This window comes from Nannobrachium achirus (assembly GCF_963921795.1).
Source record: "Nannobrachium achirus genome assembly, chromosome: 17".
NCBI lineage: Eukaryota > Metazoa > Chordata > Actinopteri > Myctophiformes > Myctophidae > Nannobrachium > Nannobrachium achirus.
This window is the reverse complement of record NC_137824.1, coordinates 37,347,544-37,372,631: the sequence shown is the minus strand read 5'-3', so window position 1 is coordinate 37,372,631 and position 25,088 is coordinate 37,347,544. Positions and strand designations below refer to the sequence as shown.

At 42.7% G+C, this 25,088-nt stretch overlaps 1 protein-coding gene across 1 annotated transcript in view; it reads left to right on the top strand.

Moving 5' to 3' along the window:
• LOC308301539 (teneurin-3) overlaps positions 1 to 25,088 on the top strand; it is a gene marked incomplete at its 3' end in the record, with an annotated part of 266,579 nt that overhangs the window by 189,405 nt on the left and 52,086 nt on the right. The window contains exons 15-17 of the mRNA XM_080745556.1: positions 7,918 to 8,179; positions 10,788 to 11,055; positions 14,696 to 14,839. Of these exons, the coding sequence (XP_080601682.1) occupies positions 7,918 to 8,179; positions 10,788 to 11,055; positions 14,696 to 14,839 (674 nt within the window). The remainder of the gene's footprint in view (positions 1 to 7,917; positions 8,180 to 10,787; positions 11,056 to 14,695; positions 14,840 to 25,088) is intronic.

Genomic DNA, 25,088 nt, shown 5'->3' with positions numbered 1-25,088 from the left:
AATGTTATGTTTATGTATGTAGAATACACTATAGAATATGTACTGTCCCTATGCAGTCAGTAATGATAGCACAGATGCAAGCTTCATTTGCTATACCGTCTCGATCAGTTAGAGAGAGCTTTCATCAGCGAACTCCGCACATTCATCTTTTGATTTATTTCATTCTGTCATAGTATATGTTTGTCCTTGTGCGTGTGTCCGTGGACACGAGACACAAGACGTTACATTCAGCTCCTTCTTCCGTCCACAGCCTTCCATTTCATATGATTTAGTGTGTTTACATTTTGTGGTATTGTCACTTTTACTTCCACCACTGTACAGGTGTGCCATTTCAAAACATCCACATCTCCTGTACTTTTCCTGCATTTGTTTCTAGAAATACTTGTTTTCTAAGGTTCTTTTCACTGTTTAGCCTGGCCCATTCTTCTCTTTTGTTACTGAAAACAAAAAGGCATGATGTGTGAAGTTCTCAAGTGGCACATCTATCTGTACCTTGAACTGTAGGTGCTGGATTGAACAGTTCTACGGTTGATTATCGTTTTTGTCTGGACACACACTTCACACTGGATTGTCTTCAACATAATTATCTGCTGGCTGGCTTATAATGAAGTCTGTGTCTACTCTGAACTGTTTACCGTTCTGGCCCTGATAACTTTCTGGGCTCATTGTGATCTAGGTCTTGTGCGTTGGGGCTAAGGGCGACAGGAAGATTATTTTAAATAAATGATGGGTCCCTTGCAAGCTAGTTCAGGCACATATAGTGCACTCGACTGGGTCACACAGACGCACCTAACACGGCCCCATCCTCTTTTACAGTACACTTTAAGACATAATAAGACATAAGACAGAATAAAGCCATAATAAGAAATAATGTGTTGGTAATTAGAGCTAATATATTTTATTATACAGAAACAAAGACAGAATAGTAGAAAGAGTGAATACATTCTCTGGCACCGGCACCTGCCGCGGAACTGCAGCAGCAGACACTGCCGCACGACCAGCAGTTCGACCAGCAGTCGCACTGCATCGCCGGCGATAGGACCAGCAGTCCCGCCAGTAGGACCGGCGGCCGCTGCACGGACCGGCAGGTCCCGTAGCGGTAAACTGCCCGTCCGTGCGGTGGTGGCTGCCGCGGCAGTTAACAGCGATGCCGGTCCTACCTACCGTTCCTTGCGGTGGCCGCCGGTCCTATCACCGGCGATGCAGCGCGACTGATGGTCGAACTGCCGGTCTTTCTGCTATTCTGTCTTTTTTTTTATCTAATAAAATAATATTAGTTCTAATTACCAACACATTATTTCTTATTTTGGCTTTATTCTGTCTTATTATGTCTTATTATGTCTTAAAGTGTACTGTAAAAGAGGATGGGACCCATAACACAGTGTGTGCGTTCTATATCTGTGACGGGTCAAGCCATTTACCAATTTGCTGTGGTGGACAAAGTATTCAACTCTAGTATTCGAGTATAGATACGCCTGGTCAATTACAAGACTACAAGTAAAAGTTGCTCTGTCAAATGTCTAGGCCTACTTGAGTTAAAGCACTTGCTTATAAAAATACTAAGCATTCAAAGGCACATGCGTTTAAAAAAGACTTAACTATTCAAAGGTACATGCTTTAAAAATACTCTCAAGTGTTCAAAAGTACAAGTTCTAATATCAATCTATTGCTGTATTCATATTTTGACATTTCCCTTAAAAATGCAAAGATTGTCTAGACATTTTTACAGCTTGTAGATTCCTTGTTATTTTCACCATATTTAAAATAGGGCTTAAATGGTTTATTCATGATATTCACTTTTTCCCTTCAAAAGTACTTGTCTTTGAAATGTAGTGGAGTGAAAGTCATTAGCATCCAATAATGCAAATCGGCCTACTTAAAGGAGCTATAGTCAACTTTTTCTTGAAAAACGGATGCTAAAATAAAAATAATGTTTCGAAAATATTTTATAAAAAAATAAGCTTCATATATGTGTTTCAATTAAAAAATGACCACAAAAAGCGGAAAAATAATGATAAAATAATCATTTTGGTCCTTTGTTTACATTTACAGGGCCCGTAAATGTAAACAAAGGGCCAAAATGATTATTTTATCATTATTTTTCCGCTTTTTGTGGTCATTTTTTAATTGAAACACATATATGAAGCTTATTTTTTTATAAAATATTTTCGAAACATTATTTTTATTTTAGCATCCGTTTTTCAAGAAAAAGTTGACTATAGCTCCTTTAAGTAAAGTGCATAAACTCTTATGTTCATTATGTCAAACTGTGGGGTGACTACCATAAAATTATTTCTTATCAGCCCTGTCAAAGTATTCAACTCTAGTATTCGAGTATAGATACGCCTGGTCAATTACAAGACTACAAGTAAAAGTTGCTCTGTCAAATGTCTAGGCCTACTTGAGTTAAAGCACTTGCTTATAAAAATACTAAGCATTCAAAGGCACATGCGTTTAAAAAAGACTTAACTATTCAAAGGTACATGCTTTAAAAATACTCTCAAGTGTTCAAAAGTACAAGTTCTAATATCAATCTATTGCTGTATTCATATTTTGACATTTCCCTTAAAAATGCAAAGATTGTCTAGACATTTTTACAGCTTGTAGATTCCTTGTTATTTTCACCATATTTAAAATAGGGCTTAAATGGTTTATTCATGATATTCACTTTTTCCCTTCAAAAGTACTTGTCTTTGAAATGTAGTGGAGTGAAAGTCATTAGCATCCAATAATGCAAATCGGCCTACTTAAGTAAAGTGCATAAACTCTTATGTTCATTATGTCAAACTGTGGGGTGACTACCATAAAATTATTTCTTATCAGCCCTGTCAGACTGTCTGACTGGATGTTTTTCCACTGTCATATTGTGCGACTGCTTGAGCAACAATTTAGCATCCCACAACAGCTGACATACGCGCGCCGTGCCCGTTTGACGCAGAACAAATGCAACCAGGGAACTGTAAAGACGGTTTTCTGGAACGGAAACAACAAGCAATAGCGTGCTCGCCTCCTATTGCCCCAAAAATCTCCGACGCGGCCAGAACTTAATTGGGGCCTAATGCTCCACGGATACGGCTCGCGGTCAGACATCCTTCACCCTGTCACGCCGAACGACCCAAGACAGCAAACTATTTCACGACAAATGATTTTGCCCATAACACAGAAATTTCATCTGGGTCAGCCGAAATCGGTGTCTGTGGACACCTGAAGGCAGGGGCCCAGGGTCTTACACTGCGTTATTTGTGCTACTGCATGATCACACCTGCAATGCTTCCTTTCTAAGCTGCTTACTCCGTCCGCCTCCGTAACTATCCCTTGCCTCCGGCCTCCGTGCCTATCCCACGTCAGTGGTGAAAAAATAACCGATGTTTACCCAAGTACTGTACTTTTCTTTTGACACTTTAAACTTCTACTCTATTACATCTCTGAGGCAAAAATGTTCCTTTTCACTCAAATACAACTACAGTAACAATGACTAATACCGTATTTTCCGGACTATAAGGCGCACTTAAAAGCCTTTAATTTTCTCAAAAAACTACAGTGCGCCTTATAGTCCAGTGCGCCTTATATATGAATCATTCATTGACATTGACATTCCCTTTAGCACAGCTCCATCTGTTGGATGCATAACGCAACGGTAGCGTCTATAATGTGCGCCCTATAGTCAGGTGCGCCTTATATATGAAAACAGTTTGAAAATAGACCATTCATTGACAGTGCGCCTTATAGTCAGGTGCGCCTTATAGTCCAGAAAATACTGTAGTTACCTTGCAGATTTATTTATTTATTTAATTTGGGGGGGCTATTCTGCTTTCATTGATAGAACAAAGTAGATTGACAGGAAACGGGTGGAAGACTGGGGAGAGACACACAGCAAAAGGTCCGCCCGGACCGGAAATCGAACCCGGGGACTCGCTGTTAGGCTGCATCAGAGCCTATGAGGTTTGCGCCTGCCCTTAAAACACTAGGCCAATGGCGCCCCAGATTTAGATTATTATTACAAAACATACATTAATACTTGAGCACTATTTAGATCAGATATTTTGAAAGACATTTGAGTATTCTTATATTGCGGTATTGCTACTTTTACTTACACTAAGTAAACAATCGGATTACTTCTTCCACCACTGTATCTCGTAAGTATCACTTCTTGTTGCCCATTTTTTTTGATAGATGCTAGTTATACTATGCTGATGTTTTTGAGATCGCATGCTGTTCAGACAGATGCTATTTGTTGTTTCCCTGGTATCTTAGTTTCTCTGAGGCACAATCTTTTTTTTCTCCATTGCACTCTACTTACAGTACATAACCATTTAACCTGTCGTTTGTTGGCTCGGATTCTCGCCACTCGCTCCGATCTCACACTTTGAAACTCGCCCTGGGAAAAGAGCATCTGCTAAATGCCAAAATGTTAATTGTAAATGTTCCCCCTTATCTCTTCGCTGTGTCGATAAACACAAACACGTCTCATCAGAATAAACATGAGGCTGTCTGTGGTGGTGGGTGGCCCGGTCGTTAGACAGGACCTCTCTGTCCCCGTCCCCTCGGTTTATTTATGATGATCCGTTCTGCTCTGCCCCCGCCGGGGACGGAGAAATGTAAAAGAAATGAGAGGGCGGCGTTGCGGCTCTGAGAGAGAAGTCATGGCTTTCATCCAGTAAAAAGACCGTCTCTCTCTCTCAGGCCCCGGCAGCAGCGGCTCCAGCGTCGCCCTATAACAATTCCTCATGCAAATGTCACAGCGGTTGAGGCCATTTTGAACGAGGCTGTTTAAAATGCATTGAATCGGGGAGGGCTGAATCAATCAGCCCGCAGTGTGTGTAAAACACAGGATTACTGCCTGACCTTCTCCCGTTATTACCGCCTCCAACGGCCGGATACATAACGCAACGCTAACGCAAACACGCGCCAGGCAAATAAATGCACATCCCACATGTGTTTAGAGGAATTCACCTCGCCTGGTCACTTTCACACCAAGTCCCTTTTTTGGGCATGCGGGAAATGTATATATAATAATAGAAATTAATAAGAAAAAAAAATAGAAACGCCGGATCTGCAATCGAGGCACGTATGTGGAGCTATTGCGGTATAATAGTGTACAGAGCTCAAGTGGTTTGTGAAGTTGGATTTTTACGGAGGGCCGTTTAGTGACATTTGGAGGAGGACCCTCATTCATATTCAGAGATCTGTTCATGTGTTTTACACGCGTTGACAGAAGATGAATAAAACAGGGGCTTATGAACGGCAAGGAATGATTCAGCTGTTGTGTAATGGAGCTCTCGTTCTCTCTCTCTCTCTCTCTCTCTCTCTCTCTCACACACACACACACACACACACACACACACACACACACACACACACACACACACACAGATCAGGGGTGGGGTCCTGCAGATAGCCCAGGGATTAGCTGATTCTCTTCTGATATTCAACCCTGTGAGTCCTCTGACAGGAAACATGATAAATAGAGGAGAGGAGGGATAATCACACTTGGTTAGCCACCAGAGCAGCTCAGGGTGTTGAGATCTGTGTGCGTGCGCGACTGCGCGTGCGTGCGTGCGTGCGTGCGTGCGTGCGTGCGTGCGTGCGTGCGTGCGTGTGTGTGTGTGTGTGTGTGTGCGTGTGTGCGTGTGTGCGTGCGTGAGTGCGTGCGTGCGTGCGTGCGTGCGTGTGTGGGCAGCATCAAAGCCCCTCCTCCAGTGCAGCTGTGAGCTGTTCTCTACTGTCCAACATGGTGGCAACAGAGAGACAGAGAGAAAGAGAGGGAGATGGATTGGGAGGAGAGGGCAATGGAGAGATGAAGGAGGGGAAAGAAAGAAGATTGTCTGTGACTTTGTGTGCGCGTGGACTGTGTAATGACACCATGCATATGCTGCAACCCCCTGGGCAGTGAAGCCAGCAGAATATATGGAGCAGCACTTCAAAGACCGCCCTTCATTTCCAAACCAGTAACTTTCTCCCTCCTCCCACCATGTGATACTAATTAGAACTAGTTCACCAAAGAAACTAACTGTGCTGTCTCCCTCTAGCACAGTGGTTCTCAACCTGTGGGTCGGGACCCCCAGGGGAGGGTCCCCATATTATTTTGGGGGAGATCCCCAGATGATTAGCTAAATGTTAACATTGTTTTATCACTCAACAGTAAACAAACCAACATACAGTGTAAGTGCAGTGTATCCACAACTGTCCAACATCCCATCGTGCATTGCGCAGAAGGCTAGCGGCATTTCCGGCGTAGCAGCCGAATGTGATCTACAAGCTCACAATGGTTGCATCTGCGTCGCGATGTGAGCTTGTATGTCTGCTGTTAACCGGAAGTGTCCCACAGATAATGCTACAGTAACGTCTTGCGGAAACAGTTGGATAGAGGGTTTATGCACATTTCTAAAGTGACAATTTATGTACTTTTAAAACTTTTTTTTGTTCCTCTGGTCAAATATTGGCAACATTTGTCAAATATTAAAGGCAGAAATAGTGAAAATAGCACATCTACAACGGCTCACGTTGTGAGCATGTAGATCTGCTATTTTCACATACAGATGGAGGCAAACTGCAGGTTGAGGGGGTGGGTCCCCACTATTATTTGGGGGGGTCCAGTTGAAATCTGATTATTTTGGGGGGTCTGTGGCCTGGAAAGGTTGAGAACCACTGCTCTAGCATGCCTGGTTCAACAATACGTTGGATTCAGCTAGTGATAATCATGCCCACAGGGCGTGGAGTCAAATGTTGAGAAGTATAAAAGTTGCATCTTCCGTTGATCAACTGGTCCTATACATTTGAGATTCTACTGTGCAATGAGTTGGTTATTCTAATTTGCCCAGTGGCGCTTCATTTAACGCCAGACGTAATTTATTTTATTGCATAGGCCTATAAAAAATTCATGATAGTTCATTAAAGGGGAAAGAAAACGTACAGTACATAGTAATCGGGAAGTCAAAACAATAACTTCAAGAAATGTGCAGGAGTGGATAAAAGAAAAGAAAAATCTCTTAATGTGAAACATTCAACATAAAGACAACAAAAATGTAATACGAACAAATATATGAATATAATAGCTCAGTTAAAACATTATTACTGAGCTTTTTTAATGAAAATTGTTACTTACAAGCATAATTATAATGGCACAGCATGATTACGATGTTGCATTGCTTAATTGCACCAATAAACAATTTAGTTTCTTCTTGAATTAGTTACTTTGGAACAATGCAGTCTCTAATGTGACACAGTGAAAAATAAAAAGGTCTTTGGAATCTAATATAGAATTGGCTAAATGTTGTCTTAAAGAAGGTGGGATAAAGATTACTGGCTGACCTTATATTGTAAAGGGCTGTCCATACTGTCTCCGACCGCTGGAACCTTTCTTCGGAAAGTTCCGGTTCAACTACAAAATGTCGTCTCTTACAACTTCTGAAAAGCATTACCCCGAATTTAGAGTTCGGAGTCGGAACTTTCCGACATAATTTTCGGTGGTCGGAGACAGTATGGACAGGCCTCCATGATAGATTTGGGAATGGAAATGAAATACATTTGAGAAACAAACAAAAGCATTTCCGCTTTCAATTCTTAACCCATTTAGACCGGGAACGCATTATATTAACCATTATCTTATGCTTTAACAATTGAAAAATAGCAGATATACAAGCTCTCAGCGCAGCACCGAGTGCCGCGCTGTGAGCTTGTAGATCTGCTATTTTTTTTAAGTGAATATTTTTGACCTGATTCTATAAATGTCTCCTAAATCCTTCTTCTAAATCAGTGGTTTTCGAACTTTTTCAGGTCAAGGACCCCCAAAATGACATTTATTTGGCCACAGACCCCCATCTCAAAATATTACGTTTTTCAATAGCTAAAGTATAAAATAATTCCAGTTCTAAATGTGGTTAAATCTCCTGATTTACATCAACTGTTTTTTTAAAGGTTTGACCTGCTGGCCAACGGCGGTGCCTCGCTGACCCTGAACTACGAGCGCGCTCCGTTCCCGGCGCTGCAGCGCACGGTGTGGATTCCCTGGAGCGTCTTCCACGTGATGGACACGGTGGTGATGAAGAGGGAGGAGAACGACATCCCCGCCTGCTACCTGACGGGCCTCGCCACGCCCAGCACGCTCATCCTGGCCACGCCCCTCTCCACGCTGTACCGCACCTCGCCCGAGGACAACCCCATCATCCCCGAGACACAGGTGAGACCGAGAGACAAGTGAGTGAGAGAGAAAGGGAAGATGCATACTCCACTTTTAGAGACAATTTACAATTTAGGCATTTAGCAGACGCTCTTAATCCAGAGTGATTTACAATAAGCTAGTTAATACATCAATACGATAAGCAAAGGTAATACATCAATACATCAACATCAATACAAATGCATAGAAATATCAATCAGACAAAATAACGCAGGTAGACCGAGCACCTAATCAGTAAAAAGCTTTATACAAACCCTAAATGCTATCTAGCTTTCGTATATGGTCATTGGGGTGTAGGCGAGTTTATGTATATTATTCGCCCCCTCTATTGATGCACCTTCTCTTTATTGGTACTGTACTGCTCTTGTCTTTGTTTGTTTTTTTTCCCCCTCTTATCTATCTTTTCTTACGTCTCTGTAACTTTGTAAATAACTGTATACTGCTGTGCTTCTACTGGACAACTGAATTTCCCCCTTGGGATAATAAAGGTATCTATCTATCTATCTAAGTGCTATGGGCTTAGGTGGAGACAAATTGGAGACAAATTTATTTCGGTTCAGCTCTGTCTAAACTACAATTATGAAGTCATTCAGAGGTTCGGGGTGGGGTCGGGTACCGTCATTAGTTTGGCTGTTCGGTGCTGCCGAGATTTTGTGACTCCCTGAACCAAACCGAAATAAATTCGGCTCTAAAAGTGGACTATGCATCGGCCCAAACACGTTAGACAGAGACACAGTGGAGACAGAGAGAGACACACAGCAGGGCCGTGCACAGAGCACTGAGGGGGCAGGTGCTCAAACCTCACAAAAGGGGCACTTTTTTTCCCGTACTTTTTGTGGGCGTCCCTCGTGCAATTTCACACCAGTTGCTGCCTGTCTCAAATAAAGTTGTTTGCAGCTGCAAGGTTAACAAGGTGGGGGGGCACTTGACATCACTGCACAGGTGAAAAGTGAAACTAAAACTGACTGATAGCTGCTAGCTCATTTAAATTGTAATTATTACATATTTATTATGATAGCAAAATTATAATTATTTGTCAATCAAATGTTTTCTTGATAAGGGCCCCCTGCACGTGTTTCTGACACAGTGAGACAGAGAGATACAGTGCAGAGAGACTGTAGGACGGATGAGACAGAGACACAGATGAGACAGAGAGACCAGTGGGACAGAGAGATGAGGTGAAACGGCTGAGACAGAGACACAGATGGTGAGACAGAGACACAGGTCAGAGAGATACAGCTGCGACATATCAGACTAATATGAGAGAGAGAATATACTTAAAGCCTTATCTTTTTTTTATTTCTTTTGTGTAGCAACCTGTTTGTCTCTTTGGTTTTATTACTTGGTAATTGGTCTTAACACTAATAGTGCCTCTTAATCTGAAGGTTGCTTGGTGCCTCGGTGCCACGCCGTTTCCTCCATAGGCCGTCGCTATTATTTTGAAGGGCTGGAAGGGGGTTGTTTTTGTTTTTTTGGATTATCACTTGACGGCAACGATTACGTCATCTAGTCACATGACAGTGTGGGTCCAGAAGGGAAACATGGCTGCGCGCATCCCGTGTCTAGAGTGTGCAGAGTGGAGACCCCTTTTTGTATACAAATGTCTTTTATGAGTTATTGAAGTTTCTTTATGGGCCTCTCAATGGATTTACTATGGAGGAGCTTCACTTCGCGTGCACGCCCGACGTGCGTTGTAAACAAATCGCGGACATTACCGATGCGGGCGGGACTGGAGCGACGTACAGTAAGTAATAATATCTTTACTGTATATACAGTAAGATTGACAGTCCTCACCGTCAACGGCGCCATGGTATTAACCCTTTCAATGACGGTGAGCGTCGTCAACAGCAGCAGAACAGTTTTTAATGTGACTGTATGATTTGTTAAGTGTGTCAATTAACTCCTGTTTCACTACAGTACAGGATGATACAGATTTGTATTATACTGAATGATGCAAGATGCCACCTTCATCCTGTTCAGATGGATCAAAGGCGTCCCTGATTTTCACCTGGCCTCTCCACGCACGCTCTGTCCATGTGTCACTTTATAGTGCAGTTGCCTACTAATTTAAAGTCACAGGTGTGGATGAGGCTTATCGGTTAGCTTACGGGGTGGTGCGTTAGGTTATTGCTATGTTCCCGTCGGGGACCTGAGTTGCATTGTCATTCTTTAAATAGACAGCTTTCTGAAAAGTAGAGAACCGTTACACAATAGGGGAATATTTTTAGAAAATTGTCACCTATAACGACATTCAGAAAATAGGGAAGCCAAGTTGAAAGTGCTTAACCCTTTAAGACCTGGAAAGTATCACTTCAGATTTGAACTACTTTAACCATTATTTTATACTTAAGCTATTCAGAAAATGTGTGCAGATCTTTGAATATATATTTCTAAAGCGAAGTGTAACTAAAATCTTTGATTCTGGGGGGTCCCTGGAACAAAATATATTGAAATGGGGGTCGGTGGCCAAATAAAATACATATAATTATGGGGGTACTTGATATGAAAATGTTTGAGCACCACTGCTATAGAAACACACATATGCTGTGTTCTGCCCCCCAAAAAAATACAAATTCCTAAAAAACAGCCTCATCTTCTTTGCTGTCAGGTGCTTCATGAGCAGGTGGCCATCCCAGGCAGTGACCTCAACCTGGTGTACCTGAGCTCGCGGGCGGCGGGCTACAGACCCCTCCTCAAGGTGCTGCTCACGCCGGACCGCCTGCCCTTCGGCCTGATGAAGGTCCACCTCATGGTGGCCGTCATGGGCCGGCAGTTCCAGAAGACCTTCCCGGCGTTCCCGGACCTGTCCTACACCTTCATCTGGGACAAGACGGACGCCTACAACCAGAAGGTGTACGGACTGGCCGAGGCCGTGGGTGAGTTTCACTCACACTCACTGGCTGCTTGTGTGCTTGTGTCAGAGTTCCCACGGTCATGAAATTCCTGGAAATATTTTGAAATTAGAAAGATATTTTTCCAGTACTGGAAAAGTTTTGGAATTTATCAAGGGTCCTGGAAGGTCCTGGAAAAAAATAGCTCTGCATTGTCTTTGGTTATTGATTTTGTTAATACCTCTGAAATGACAAATTAAACATTGGCCAAATTGTCAAAAATTAGAGGCAGAAATTGTGAAAATAAACGATCTACATGCTCACAACGCCTCGCAATCCGAGGCGTTGTGAGCATGTAGATCTGCTATTTTCACAATAGAAACGTGTTATACAAAATTCTTCAACTCTTAGTGCTCGTCAGGTTGGGGGGTCCCCAGTTAAAACATGATTGTTTCGGGGGTCATGGCCTGAAAAGGTTGAGAACCACTGGCATACACTACATGTCTTTGGGCATTGCACATAGGAGTAAGCGACCTGTTATTGAGCTGAATTTTGTTATAGTCTTGGAAATTGGGTTAAATATTCTGGAATAGTTTTGGAAAAGTTTTGGAAATGAATTGGTAAAAATGTGTGGGAACCCTGTTGTGTGCGTGTGCGTGTGTGCGTCAGTGGTGGAAAAAGTACTCACATTATTTACAGATAAAAGTATCAATACTGCAATATAGAAATACTCTGTTGCAAGTAAAAGTCCGGAATTCAATATGTACTTGAGTAAAAGTATGAAAGTTTTGGCATCAAATGTATTTAAAGTACCAAAAGTAAAAGCGATGGGACGCGTTGTCAGCTTATAGATCGGATATGTTCAAATAGCCAAGGAATAAAATTGGAGAGAGGGCGAGATTTAGCGACCTACAACCGGGTCGCGACGTGGTCGGTAGTTTTCAGCGACCGGGTCGCAAAATCGAGCGACCGGGTCGCTAAATGGAGCGACCGGGTCGCTAAATCACCGACCGCGGCACTAAAGCGAGCGACCGGGTCGCTAAATGGAGCGACCGGGTCGCTAAATCACCGACCGCGGCACTAAAGCGAGCGACCGGGTCGCTAAATCGACCGACTGGGACGCTAATTCCATCGACCGGGACGCTAATTCCACCGACTGGGACGCTAATCCAGCGACCGGGTAGGTAAATCCACCGACCGGTGGTCGCTTCCACCGACCTACTAACCCTAACCCTAACCCTAACCCTAAACCTAACCTCAGTAACCTTACCTCAGTTAGGCTAACCTGCCACGCAACCTCCCGACCGTTACCTCAGTTAGGCTAACCTGCCACGCAACCTCCCGACCGGGTCGCTAAATCACCGACCGCGTCGCTAAATGACCGACCGCGTCGCTAAAGCGAGCGACCGGGTCGCTAAATCGACCGACTGGGGCGCAAAATCTTCCGACCGGGTCGCTAAATCTACCGACCTAAAACTGCAGGCAGGTCGGTAGATTTAGCGACCGGGTCGGTCGATTTAGCGGCGCGGTCGGTGATTTAGCGACCCGGTCGCTCGATTTAGCGACCCGGTCGCTGAAAACTACCGACCACGTCGCGACCCGGTTGTAGGTCGCTAAATGATCTCGCTCCTACTGTAAAATTGTGCTAAAGTGGTTAATGTATATTTTATAAAATTATAATTGATATCTGCAAAGTAACTACTAACTAAAGTTTTCAAATGTAGTGGAGTAAAAATATAATATTTGGATCCGAGATGTAGTGGAGTAGAAGTAAAAGTATTGGAAATTGGAAATACTCAAGTAAAGTACAAATACCTGTGTGTTTGGATATGAGGCAGTACCACTGGTATAGAGCAGGGTTTCCCAAACATAGGGATATTTGTATGTTGTGAGTTAAATATGAAAGAGGTGGTGCCATGGTTTTGTACTTGTTCTGTTGTGTATGTGTCTATGGAGTTAACATTACTCTAATATACCCCAAGGTGTGGTGTGGTCACATACAGTAAAACATAATTTTAACACTTTCTGTACACTTTTTTGAAAAAAATCTTCCAAGTATAATCATAATACCTGATGATCACGTTGTAGGGGGGAAAAATTACGGCGCCCCGTCTTGAAGCATTTATAACCTTTCCTGCAAAGAAGTAAATCACTAATTTCCTACCCCGTAGCTCTCAAAGTATTCAGAGACTATATTAATGATTGACAGCTGTGTTTTGTGACACCATGTAGACATCAGAGCGGCTGACAGCAGCTGTTCCTGTTGTTCTAGCGGCAGGCGATGAACCGCACGTGAACTCGACGCCTTTTGTAAAGTTGTGCATTGTTTCTGGTTTCCGCACGTAATAAAGATTTAGCAGCTGGTGTGAACGCAATTCAACACATGAAATCCCATACGGCTGCATTTCTGAAGGCCACTGTTCTTCTGCTGACTGTTGTATTTTGCATGTATAATATTTCATCAAGGGCACTATGGCTAAATAAAATATTGCCTAACAGGCGCTGACCTGAAACAAGTCTGGGATTAAGTCAATAATCCTTTTTCTAAAATATTTTTTGTGGAAAAATGGAGCAGTCCTGCACACTGTCTTCACTTCACAACACTTTTTATAGAGTAACGAAGTCATGATGTCACTCGCTCATCCCCCGGTTCACGGAAGTCATTTATCTATGGAGAATAACATTGAGTCATCTTAAAATCATCTCATATAAGCATTGTGGTCTAAAAATAAACAAACGGTCTCCGCAATATTTTCGGGGAGGTGGCTCTGTATGGTTTATGATTGTCAGTCACTAATATTTGATACAGTCTGTTTCTGGTGAAAGTGTAACTAATTCGGCGACAGTAATATTAGCGTTTTCTCACCATCAGTTGATTCTTCATATTCATATGAGTCAAACCACTGAGATAATATGTTTATGTTTGGAACACAGTTCTTATATGACGCGATATGAAAAAGGTCTATGGGAATTCAGAATGGGGGGAAAAAATGTGAACCAGGTAGGATGTGTAAATGACATCAAACTTCGTTACTCTATTGGTAGGCAACGTTTCGTTCATGTAAGTGAAGACATTTGTGAGGGACTCCTCCATTTTTCCACTTGTCAAGTTCACTCCCCCGACACACCTGTCCCTCTGTAGGTGTGCAAAAGGACCCTTTTCTTCTAAATTGATCATCCATGTGAAAGTTTGAGAAACACTGTTCTACAGCAGTGGTTTTCAACCTGTGGGTCGGGACTCCCAAGGGGGTCCCCAAATTATTTTGGGGGGTCCCCAGATGATTAACTTAATGTACAATGATGTTTTCTCACTCAACAGTAAACAAACCAACATAAAGATTAAGTGTATAGAGGGCATCGACAAAGTGACAATTTATGGACGTTTTAATACCTCTAAAATGACAAATTAAACATTGGCCAAATTGTCAAATATTAGAGGCAGAAATTGTGAAAATAGCCGATCGTTGCGCGGCGTTGTGAGCATGTAGAGCTACTATTTTCACAATAGAACCGTGTTATACAAAATGTAATGCCTCAACTCTTAGTGCTCGTCAGGGTGGGGGGTCCCCAGTTAGAATATGATTATTTTGGGGGTTGTAGCCTGAAAGCGTTGAGAACCACTGTTCTACATAACAGGAGTGTGTAGTGACTGCAGTGTTGCTGTGTGGTGTTTTTTTGGTTCCAGTGTCCGTGGGCTACGAGTATGAGTCCTGTCTGGACGTGGTGCTGTGGGAGAAGAGGACGGCGGTCTTGCAGGGCTACGAGCTGGACGCCTCCTACATGGGTGGATGGATGCTGGACAAACACCACATACTGGACGTTCAGAACGGTAAGACACGCAACTGACACACGCTGGTGTGAACGGCAGGGATGGAACCATATGAGCATTTTATGTCACGATTAATGTGACTAAAGGAATTGCTATTTACGATATTATCGCAATAATCGAAATATCCCTAACGTCAATTATCCTGGGGCGGAACGTTTGCCCAAAAAATAGTCAATCTACAAGCTCACAGCGAGCTTGTAGATCGGCAGTTTTTTGCCAAAGAGATTTGGTAGACAGTAAAAAAAAGAAAAAGACTGTATCAAGTACATTATTTACAGGTCAGTTTGACCAATTATAGAGGGTTTAAATGGTACCGTATATGTAGCTCGGCAAATAAAAGGTGAATTGATCCCAGTGCATGACGGAGGACGATTTCACGATAAATTAAATCTCCACGATATGATTATCGTGAGTGTTTTTTATCACGATAAACGATAACAGCGATTATCGTCCCATCCCTAGTGAACTGTTGGTGTTTGTGTGTGCACACTTTGAAGAGTGTACTTGTGCACGTGTGTATCTGTGTGTCAGAGACAGGTGGTCCTTTTTAGAGTTCTGAACAGGTGGTCTTTACTCTGCGATCGCTGCAATAAATACTCGAATCAAGATGAAATATGGTTCGTCATCTCTGCCGCAGATAATAGAGGAGAACGGTGAAAGGCCAATCATTCACCTTAATGATGGAATAAATCAAGAGTGAAAGACGCCAGTAGACCTGTGTTCACGACGCTTTCACCCTGCTCAGCTGTTTTAGGGAGAGAAACCGGCCTCCTTGTTTCATGCGGATCAGGAGAGCAGTGACATGCTTAACCCTTTCATTTACATAGATGACCTGGTGAATTGCTCCCTGCATCAATCACACTCACTTTGCTGCAGAGTAAAACATAACGCTGCCAACGCCCTCCGGGCTGGTGACACATACGATGCTATCGCGTTACACTCTGACTTGACATGACACAGGGCCAACAGGATCTCATATACCGCTCAAGGGTGTGCCAGTGTAAGACATATGACAGACAAGAGGACCGTAGATGTTGGCCTATAAATACACACTCAGGACAAGGCATTGAATCGATACAGCTCTGTAACACTGGCCAAAAAGTTGAAGAAAGCAGCGCTACAATCAATGACGTGCACGAAAATGGCTCGTGCAGGAAGTGACATCAGAGTACAGTATGTCATTGTCTCCCAGGGGGGAGGGTTACAAAGATCAGTTGGGCGTTGCCTGTTTGGAGGGAGTCCTAACTTGCTTTCATCCACTTTCAAACTGGCATTGCTATTTTGGGCATGTCAAAATATTGTAAAAAGGATCCCTATATAACTTTATAATATATAAATTTGAAATAAAAAATAATTTGAATTAGTTCATCTTTCACTCAATAGGGACCACTCCCGTCGCAAGCTGACGATGTCTGTGTGTGGTCCAGCCCTATGGAATGTATGGAATGCATGTGCTAATAAAAACAACGTAATACTTCCTCAGGTTAACATGAGCATGAAAGCAATATTCTTTCTGTGTTTGTGGAGTTTGAATGTTCTCCCCGTGTTCCCTAGGGTAGGTACTAGGTACCCTCACAAAAAACATGTAGTAATCCTGGTCTCTATATCCGCCTGGTGGAGGGGAAAGGAACTGGTTGGAATAACGTGTTCCTTCCACGTGGTTACGTGTTACGTCCAACTGGGGAAACCCGTCAGGTGATAAGAAGCAGCCTGCTCACTCCTCATGCACTGAAGGCAGCATGAGCTCAGTTCGGGGCTCTCCCCAGGGAAAGCAGTGCCCAGGATTACAGCTTAGGCAATTGGCACTGGATGAAAAATGGGTTACAAAATCATGGGATAAAAATGTATACAAAAAAGAAGAAATTTAGTTATAGAGGGCAATTATAATGTATTGAAACATAAAAGGCTTATTAGCCGCTGATCCTTGAATCAAAAACGTTTAAATAAAAACAGGGTAAAAGAAGAGATGCCTAGTGAGCTTGTAAATTGGCTATTTTCGTCTAGATTGGCTATTTTCACTGTTAGACTATTTCACCGTAGGGTGTGTGTGACACTTATTCTATGTACGATAAAGGAGAATTAAGTCTATTTTTAATTACTCCCCAAGGGGTAATTACTTCCCTGCATTGACCCGGCATTCACCCAGCAGTGGCTTTGCTCCAAGTGTCAGAAGTAAGAACAGGGTTCTCTGAGGAAAAAAGGGTTGGGAACCACTGCATATGATGAGAAACGCACCCTCAGCTAGTGTAGCGTGTGTTATGCTGCTGTTTGTTGTTAACCCATTTAGGCCTAGAATTATTGAATGCTTTAAAGGTGATACACCATGCATTTAAAAAGTATTTATGTCATATTGTTTATGTCCCAAAAACGTTTTTCAAAAGGTTTGAGGCTAAATTACCCCTCCTGAATAGAGAGCCCCTCTCATTTTTGAATGGCTCTCAGAGCATTTTCAGCTGCAGTACCACCTTGGGCCTGAACTTCGCCACCCCCCACCCCACCAAAAAAAAGGTGCTGCCGTCAGCGACGGCAGCAAATCTGGACAGCCTGTTTTGAGAACCTCAAAACAGTGGGATGCTTTTAACCTCCGCCTTCCCAAAACCAGCGAAAGACACAACGGTCAGAAATGGGACTTTGTGAGGATAGAAGGTGCTAGTGGGACCCCAAAAAAAGGTTTTAAAATAGGAAAAGTGAAATGTCATGGTGTATCACCTTTAACCGGTGAAAGATTGCAGATATACAAGCTCACAGCGCGGCACCGAGTGCCGCGCTGCGAGCTTGTAGATCTGCTATTTTTGAAAAAGCCGTGAAAATGTGTGCAAATCTTTGAATATATGTATTTTCAAAGCGAACGTTTGTAACTCAAATTTTGCTTCTGGGGGGGTCCCTGGAACTAAATATTTTGAGATGGGGGTCTGTGGCCAAATACATATCATTTTGGGGGTCCTTCAAATGAAAAGGTTTGAGCACCACTGACATAGTAGTCTCTCAAGAACAGACTAACTGAGCTCCATTTAAGTGAAAAGGACCTTTTCTTTGACGATGGCTAGCCAGATTGCTGACACAGAAACATTCAGAAAGGATTCAAAAGACACTTATAGAATCGGGTAAAAATTCAAATTTTCTAAAATAGCAGATCCGCGCTCGCGCTCCGAGCTTGTATATCTGCTATTTTTCAATAGTTAAAGCATAAAATAATGATACACAATAATGTGTACCCGTTCTGAATATGGAGTATGGTTATGCCTGCCTGTATTGTTATTGTAGCACAGTGTAACGTGTTTTATTGTTAGTGGGATTGGGCTTCTCATTTCCCCGCTTGCTGTAAATGACACTAAACCCAGTCTGTCCTGCCGTCTTTGTCACAGATGATTGATTGATTTGTTACAGTTGTCACACAGGATTTGTGTCCTTGCCCGAGGTCACGGCCCACTGCCGCTCTGTGCAGCGTTCATTTCAATGTTTAATTAATTCACCCTAATAGCATCAGTTTGGAAATAGTGTCTAGATTCTCGCTTTCCGATCTCTTAGTCAGTGGTGTGTGTGTGTGTGTGTGTGTGTGTGTGTGTGTGTGTGTGTGTGTGTGTGTGTGTGTGTGTGTGTGTGTGTGTGTGTGTGTGTGTGTGTGTGTGTGTGTGTGTGTGTGTGTGTGTGTGTGTGTGTGTGTGTGTGTGTGTGTGCGTGCGTGTGTGTTTATCTCATGCATCATATTCAATCATATTCAATTCCTTCTTTCCTAACCCTAACCCCTAACCTCACTCATTCTCTCTCAGTAATTATTTTGTTCACGCTTTTGTGTAACTTTTGCCCAAATGATTAACCACTTAAGCTACTTAAGCCTTACAGGGCTGTGAGCTTGTAGATCGGTTATTTTCTGTATATTTTAAATCTTTTGTAGATTGTAGATTAACTGCCATGTATATATCTTTCCTATTGTTTTATACCTGATTTTCGGTGGCGGTGGCCCCCGTTCACGGCCGTTCAACGTCTTGTCTTTCACACGGAGAGGAAAAAATCCAACCTCTGTTCGAAGTGGAGCTGTGTGTGTGTGTGTGTGTGTGTGTGTGTGTGACAGACACAGACAGACACGGAGACAGACAGACAGACCCACACACACGGCCACGTATAGGGAGCTTGTGTTCCACACAGCTCCAAAAATACAACCGCAGCGATAAATGAGTCAGATACAGCCCATAGAACATGGCGCTGTCTTGACCAAACGAGCAATGTGGGAAAACAACAGGGAGAAAAGGCCATTTTACTGAACCCAGATAGAATTGATGTGAATGAGGAATTGGACCCGGCAGGGCATGGCTTTCGAGATGCATCATGGGATATGAACCTTTTTCGCTCATCAGCGGCCACCGCAACACCTGTTTACCTGGTTACCATGGTAAACAGCTAACACGTCCCTGGACGTGATAACGGAGCTGTGTGATGTTGCACCGCGGTAATTCTTATCACGTTTCTCGATGTTTTTGTCATCCCAAGTGTTAAAGTGATTAACATTACAGTTTCACTTCCAATATTTTTGTGACACCAATCAAATCCTCCTACTATATACGTCTAGGTTGGTAGTTTGATTTAATGGTATTTGTCATAGTATTCTTTTTATAGAAATGTTACCGTGGTACAGGTAGTTCTGAACTACAGGTAGTTCTGCAGTGCTTAAGTATCCAAGATGTCAATATAATAATCACAGTAAAATGAAATGAATTAGTCTTGATGACGTTGGTGGGGAGATATTGTGTTATTATCATAGCACAGTATACGTACATTGAGGAACAGTACAGAGATAAATCAAAGCTCTCAGACTCTGTCTTTTATGAGGGATGTGTAAGAGTTTATGTGGAAATACTTTGTTGAATGTAACACTAGTAAATATGACCTCTTGGAGTTTCCAGAGAGACAGATGGTTCCAGCATGTGGGTCAGTGCAGCATGGATGTAGGTTTATCTGTGAAGAAACTAAAATCTTCTATTTCTTAACCACATGAAACCCAACGTCCCTATTCTGGGGCAAACATTTGTGTTAAAATGGCCAAAATAAAAGCTCACAAAGCGTTGCATCGCAATACGTTGTGAGCTTGTAGAGCAGCTATTTTTAGCCATTTTTTCGTGTAGAAGTGTAGACCCTTCGGGGACCCCGGTCAAATACGCATATGATATACTGTAGGGTTTCATTGGTTAAGTCCTCCCCAGCTAAAAAGCATCATGTTGGGACGATGTGTCTTTTTTATGATGTTTAAAAGCTACGTGTCTGGTAATCTCTGATCAGAGATCTCTACTGATCCTATTGATATGCCTGGTGACATCATGAGATTGAGATCTAAATTCAATGAGTGGGATAAAACCGTGTGGAAACCATAAAAAAAAAATCGAAAGACTTTAGGGCATTCCCTCATATTGGGACTGAATCAGGATCGATGTAAGCAATTTACCCCGAGTGAGAGGACATTATGCTCTGATAATGTCCTGTGTTAGGGGGTGATCGGACGAGGCGAAGCCGAGTCCGATAACCCCCTAACACAGGACATTATCAGAGCATAATGTCCGACCCCGAGTGGTAAATAGCTTTTCTACCACTTTTTCCCATATACATGAAAGAAAACACATAGTTGTAACTTGCAAGGATCTTAAGTTACAATCATTATTGCCTATAAAACTTCCGCCATAACAACAAATAGTGCCACAAACAACATCTTCTACTCACCACCAGATGGCGCCAACTCCATGCTGAGACGCGACCGAGTATTTCCCGGTGAATCTGTGCGCAAAGGTGGGGGCCGATGGGCAAGGAGGGTTGCGAGCTTATGAGAAACAACTAAAATAATAATAATATAAACTTGGCGAAAACAGTTGCGTGCATTAGCGCAAATGGAAAACATTCAATTAACTTCTGAAAAGCCTACACGGCCTTTAAACAGCGTGCATACGGTGCATTAGCGCAAGATTAGATGAGGATAAAGGAAATCATTAAATGGAAAACATTAAATTAACTTCTGAAAAGGCTTCTTCTAAGCCTACACTATATAGCCTACTAAAAACGAGTGAATCTTGCCACACGTGAATAATTGTGGTTCAGTGGTTGTAAACAATAACACAGACAATATAAAATCCTTAGTTGTGGGAAGAAAAGGATATCATCATCATCATCATGGCCCCAAATAACTTTTAAATATCTTGCAATTGGAGACGAGTCTCTTACTAAATCGGCAAGAGTGCCTCTCATTTTCAATACATAAAAGCTAAGCTATACTATAACCTCATCATCATCCGCAATAGTCAGTGGTGCACACTCCCAAGCCCCCACCTTTGCGCACAGATTCACCGGGAAATACTCGGTCGCTGCTGAGACAGATGTCTAGCTTACAGCTAAGCTAACGTCAGTTAAAAGCACCGTTCCGGCCGTAAATAGAGGCTGTTCGCTTCCAGAAAGGCATAGGTTCAGAGAAAAGGGGCTTTAAAGTTGGCGGATTGCATTGGATCCAAATAAATCGGCGACGATAGTACGCACGTTAGTAAACATAGGACGGCTGCGACCGTCATTTTTTGGTGGGGGGAAAGGTGTTCCGACCATGGGTTCCGACTCCCTCCTGAAGTCCCCGGATGCGTTCATCGCGTATTGATCTCGGAAATGTGCCTCATTTGCATGTACATCCGGGCATTTCACACATTCCGGCTATTGTGGCCTCATTTACTACTGTTTTAAGCCAATCACAATCCAGTATTTGAACACGTGACTAGAAAAAGTGGTAGAACTTTCCTTTTTTCACCCCCATTTAGTCATTATGCCAATTGATTCCTCCACATGCACAATTGTGTGTTGTCACTGCTGTTGCATCCTACTGACTGGTCTGCCAGTGAGGAGCCCCCACCGGGAGGACGTAGAGCGAGCCCTCATCTTACTCCTCCCGCCCAACACCCACTGCTGACAGGTGTTGCCCCCCAGCCCGTAGGAATACATGCAATGACGAGTATCACCCTCCGCGCGCTGCTTCCCTCCCTCGAACACTGGCCAATTGTGTTCGTATAGACCAGGGGTCTTCAAGGTTTTCAGGCCAAGGACCCCGTAGTTGAGAGAGAGATGAAGCAGGGACCCCCACAACCTTTTCATAGAGTCCATATGGTTTCATTGGTTGACATCACAATCATAGTGTATTTTGGATTCATTCAAATTGGTGTTTCAGAAATCTAACCACTTGAATAGTCTGCTCTTTTTCCCCATACACCAAACCTCTTTGCGCTGCGCCCCCCTGCAGTAACTCTGAGGACCCCCTAGGGGTCCCGGACCCCCTGTTGAAGACCCTTGGTATAGACGCTTGTCAAATCAGTGGACACTGGACAGGCGCTTTGCCACTGCGCCACACCAAGCACACCACGAACCAGGAAAGTATAGCTACTATACCATCAAAAGGAGAAAGAGGAAACAGGGTAGGTAGAGAAACACCTGGAGACGCTTCACACTCCAAGACCTAAAGAATATTGGAGTGAGCTGGCTGGAAGCAAAAGCCCAGGCCAAGAAGAGAGTGAGATGGAGAGCTCTGGTCTGGACTGGTGAACACCCTATGCCCCTCAACGGGGTAAAGAGGATTATGTCCAAATGTAATTCACCCGAGCGCCCAGGATTGATTTTCAAAGCAGTGGGCGTAGATTTGTTACCGGTGGTTTTCTCTGCAGTCCAAGGCAGGCCCATATCAATACATTTAGATTTCCACACACGTATCGTTAGGAAGAAATCTGTGACCATCTGGCTACACACGTACCTGTCTGGATGTTCCTACTTAAAATCTCTGTAAAAAAAAAAGGTAAATAATAGTTGCTATAGTTGAAAGGCAAAATGTGCTGCGCTAAGTTATGTGGCTGTTACGCTCCTAAAAACTGTGATTTGTTACATTTTAATTTGTCCTTGTGATATCATCAGAGGGACACTTATTCTATGTACGATAAAGGAGAATTAAGGGTATTTTTAAGTGCTCCCCAAGGGGTAATTACTTCGCTGCAGTGACCCAGCAGTGGCTTGCTCCGAGTGAGCCAGCCACCGGGGAGCAGTTGGAGGTTAAGTGTCTTGATCAGGGGACACTTAACCAGGTGACACGAAGCCTGGAGGAGTCGAGGATCGAACCAGGGACCCTCGGATTCCCAGACGCTACTCTAGTTCCTGAAGATGTGGACTACTTAGTAGAGATATTGTAGTGTTAAATCCAGCTCAGTGAAGTCTAATGGGAAATAAAGTAACGCATGGTCTAAAGCCAGTAAGCCACACATAACATCTTTTATACACACAGATTTTTAGGTGTTTAATACAAAGAATTACAAACAAATTCACATTTAACTACAGATGTCAGTGAAAAGCCAGGGCTCTCTGGGAATCAGACAAGTTGGGATATACAATCAGAAATATATGTTTGAACTATACTCTGGTTAAATTCATGTCCCATTCTAAACTGACATGAAGGATGACTTAGGGAAGGAAATCTTTAAACATCCTATGACGGTGATCAGTACTGTTCTGTACACAATTTCAGACCAGAAAGGTCTGAAATTGTGTACAGTACAACATTAACAGCTGGTTCTCAAGTTGTGTGCTGTTATCAATTATCTTTGAACTTATTATATCACTACCAAATACAAAGGAAAACTATACTCATATCATCATCGGTAAAGCTTTTAAGTCATAATTTATGTATTTATTTACAAATCTTTTCTAAAATAGCAGATCTATAAGCTCACAACACATCACGATGTGATGCTATTTTCACTATTCTTGGAGATATTTTCACTATTCTTGAAGAAGTATGAAAGTGGTCAAATTGTCAATTTGGCATTGGCAAATAACACACAAAAACGTTAAATCACTGATTATTATGATTCTGATGGTAGATTTCCTCTTTGATTGGCCATTTCCGTCATTCTCAACTCGTGGCAATTGGTGCTGAAAAGAGAAGAAGGATGTTCCACTGAACAATCTTATTGTAATTTAAAGACAGTGCTGTAGTTATTCTTGGTAAGTAAGTCATTTATGGTTAGAAGTTGTCCTTGGAGAACAAGGAGAGAGAACTTGTCCCACTTCCTGCAGGAGCTCTGGCGTCTCTCCAGAGTTCCCCTCAGTGATCATTTTCATCTCCCTTTTGTTCAGACCTCTTCAATTTAATCCATGTGGACCGGGAACACATTATTACTCTAACCGTTATTTTATGCTTTAAATAGTGAAAAATAGCAAATATACAGTTCCAGGGACCCCCCGAAAAAAAATATATATTCAAAGATTTGCACACATTTTCAAGATTTTTCAAAAATAGCAGATCTACAAGCTCGCAGCGTGGCACTCGGTGCCACGCTGTGAGCTTGTATATCTGCTATTTTTTCAATAGCTAAAGCATAAAATAATTCCAGGCCTAATTGGTTTAATGCCGCAATATTTTTGTTTATATCTAATAGTAGATCAGCTAATATAATTAAGCGTGCCCCACTTTGGGCCTTGATTCACCAAGGGAAGGCCGTGCTGAGTAATTATGCGGTTTTAATGCGGCTTCGCGCGCATTCGCTTCCGCACGCCCCCACACCTGGGAGCTGCCCAGTGCAAACACTGGTGTTGTGCCGTGGGGCACAAAAGCTGTTCCACTGGAGGGAGGTGGAGGTTAAGTGCCTTATACTCGAGGGGCAGCCCGCTGGCAGCTGCTAAGGCATGAAAGGGCATTTCTCATTTACTGTCCCCTGGCCTGATATTTTTCCTGCCTGGTCCCCGGGCGTCGAACCCCTGATTGTGATTCTCCGGTCACGAGACCACATCTCCAAAGAGACCACATCTTCAAACAGTCCGCTTCCACAGACTGCAGTGTACATTTTTAAAACAGACCAATCCATCCATTGATATTATTCCTTCAGAAACCTTTACATATATCATCAATGTTTTTTATTTTAAGTAACACCTTTTTTAAATAGCCAATCTACAAGCTCGTGTGTGCTTGTGGATATGGCCACACACATACATTTTCAACATTTTTGAATAATTGTGCCTATAATGATATGCCCAAAATAGAAAGAAAGTGGTTAAGCATGTCTGTGGGTTTATACTGTAGATATTTAACCAATGAAAAATATGAACGAAAGCCACATAAAAACGACATACATTGGATCCATTGAAATGTAAGTTCTTCTTATTTTTTTATTTTTTTCATTTCCTAAAAAAAACTTTTTGCACATACACGGTTTCTGCCTAACAGCGACGACAGTCTGGGTCCATGTGCTGG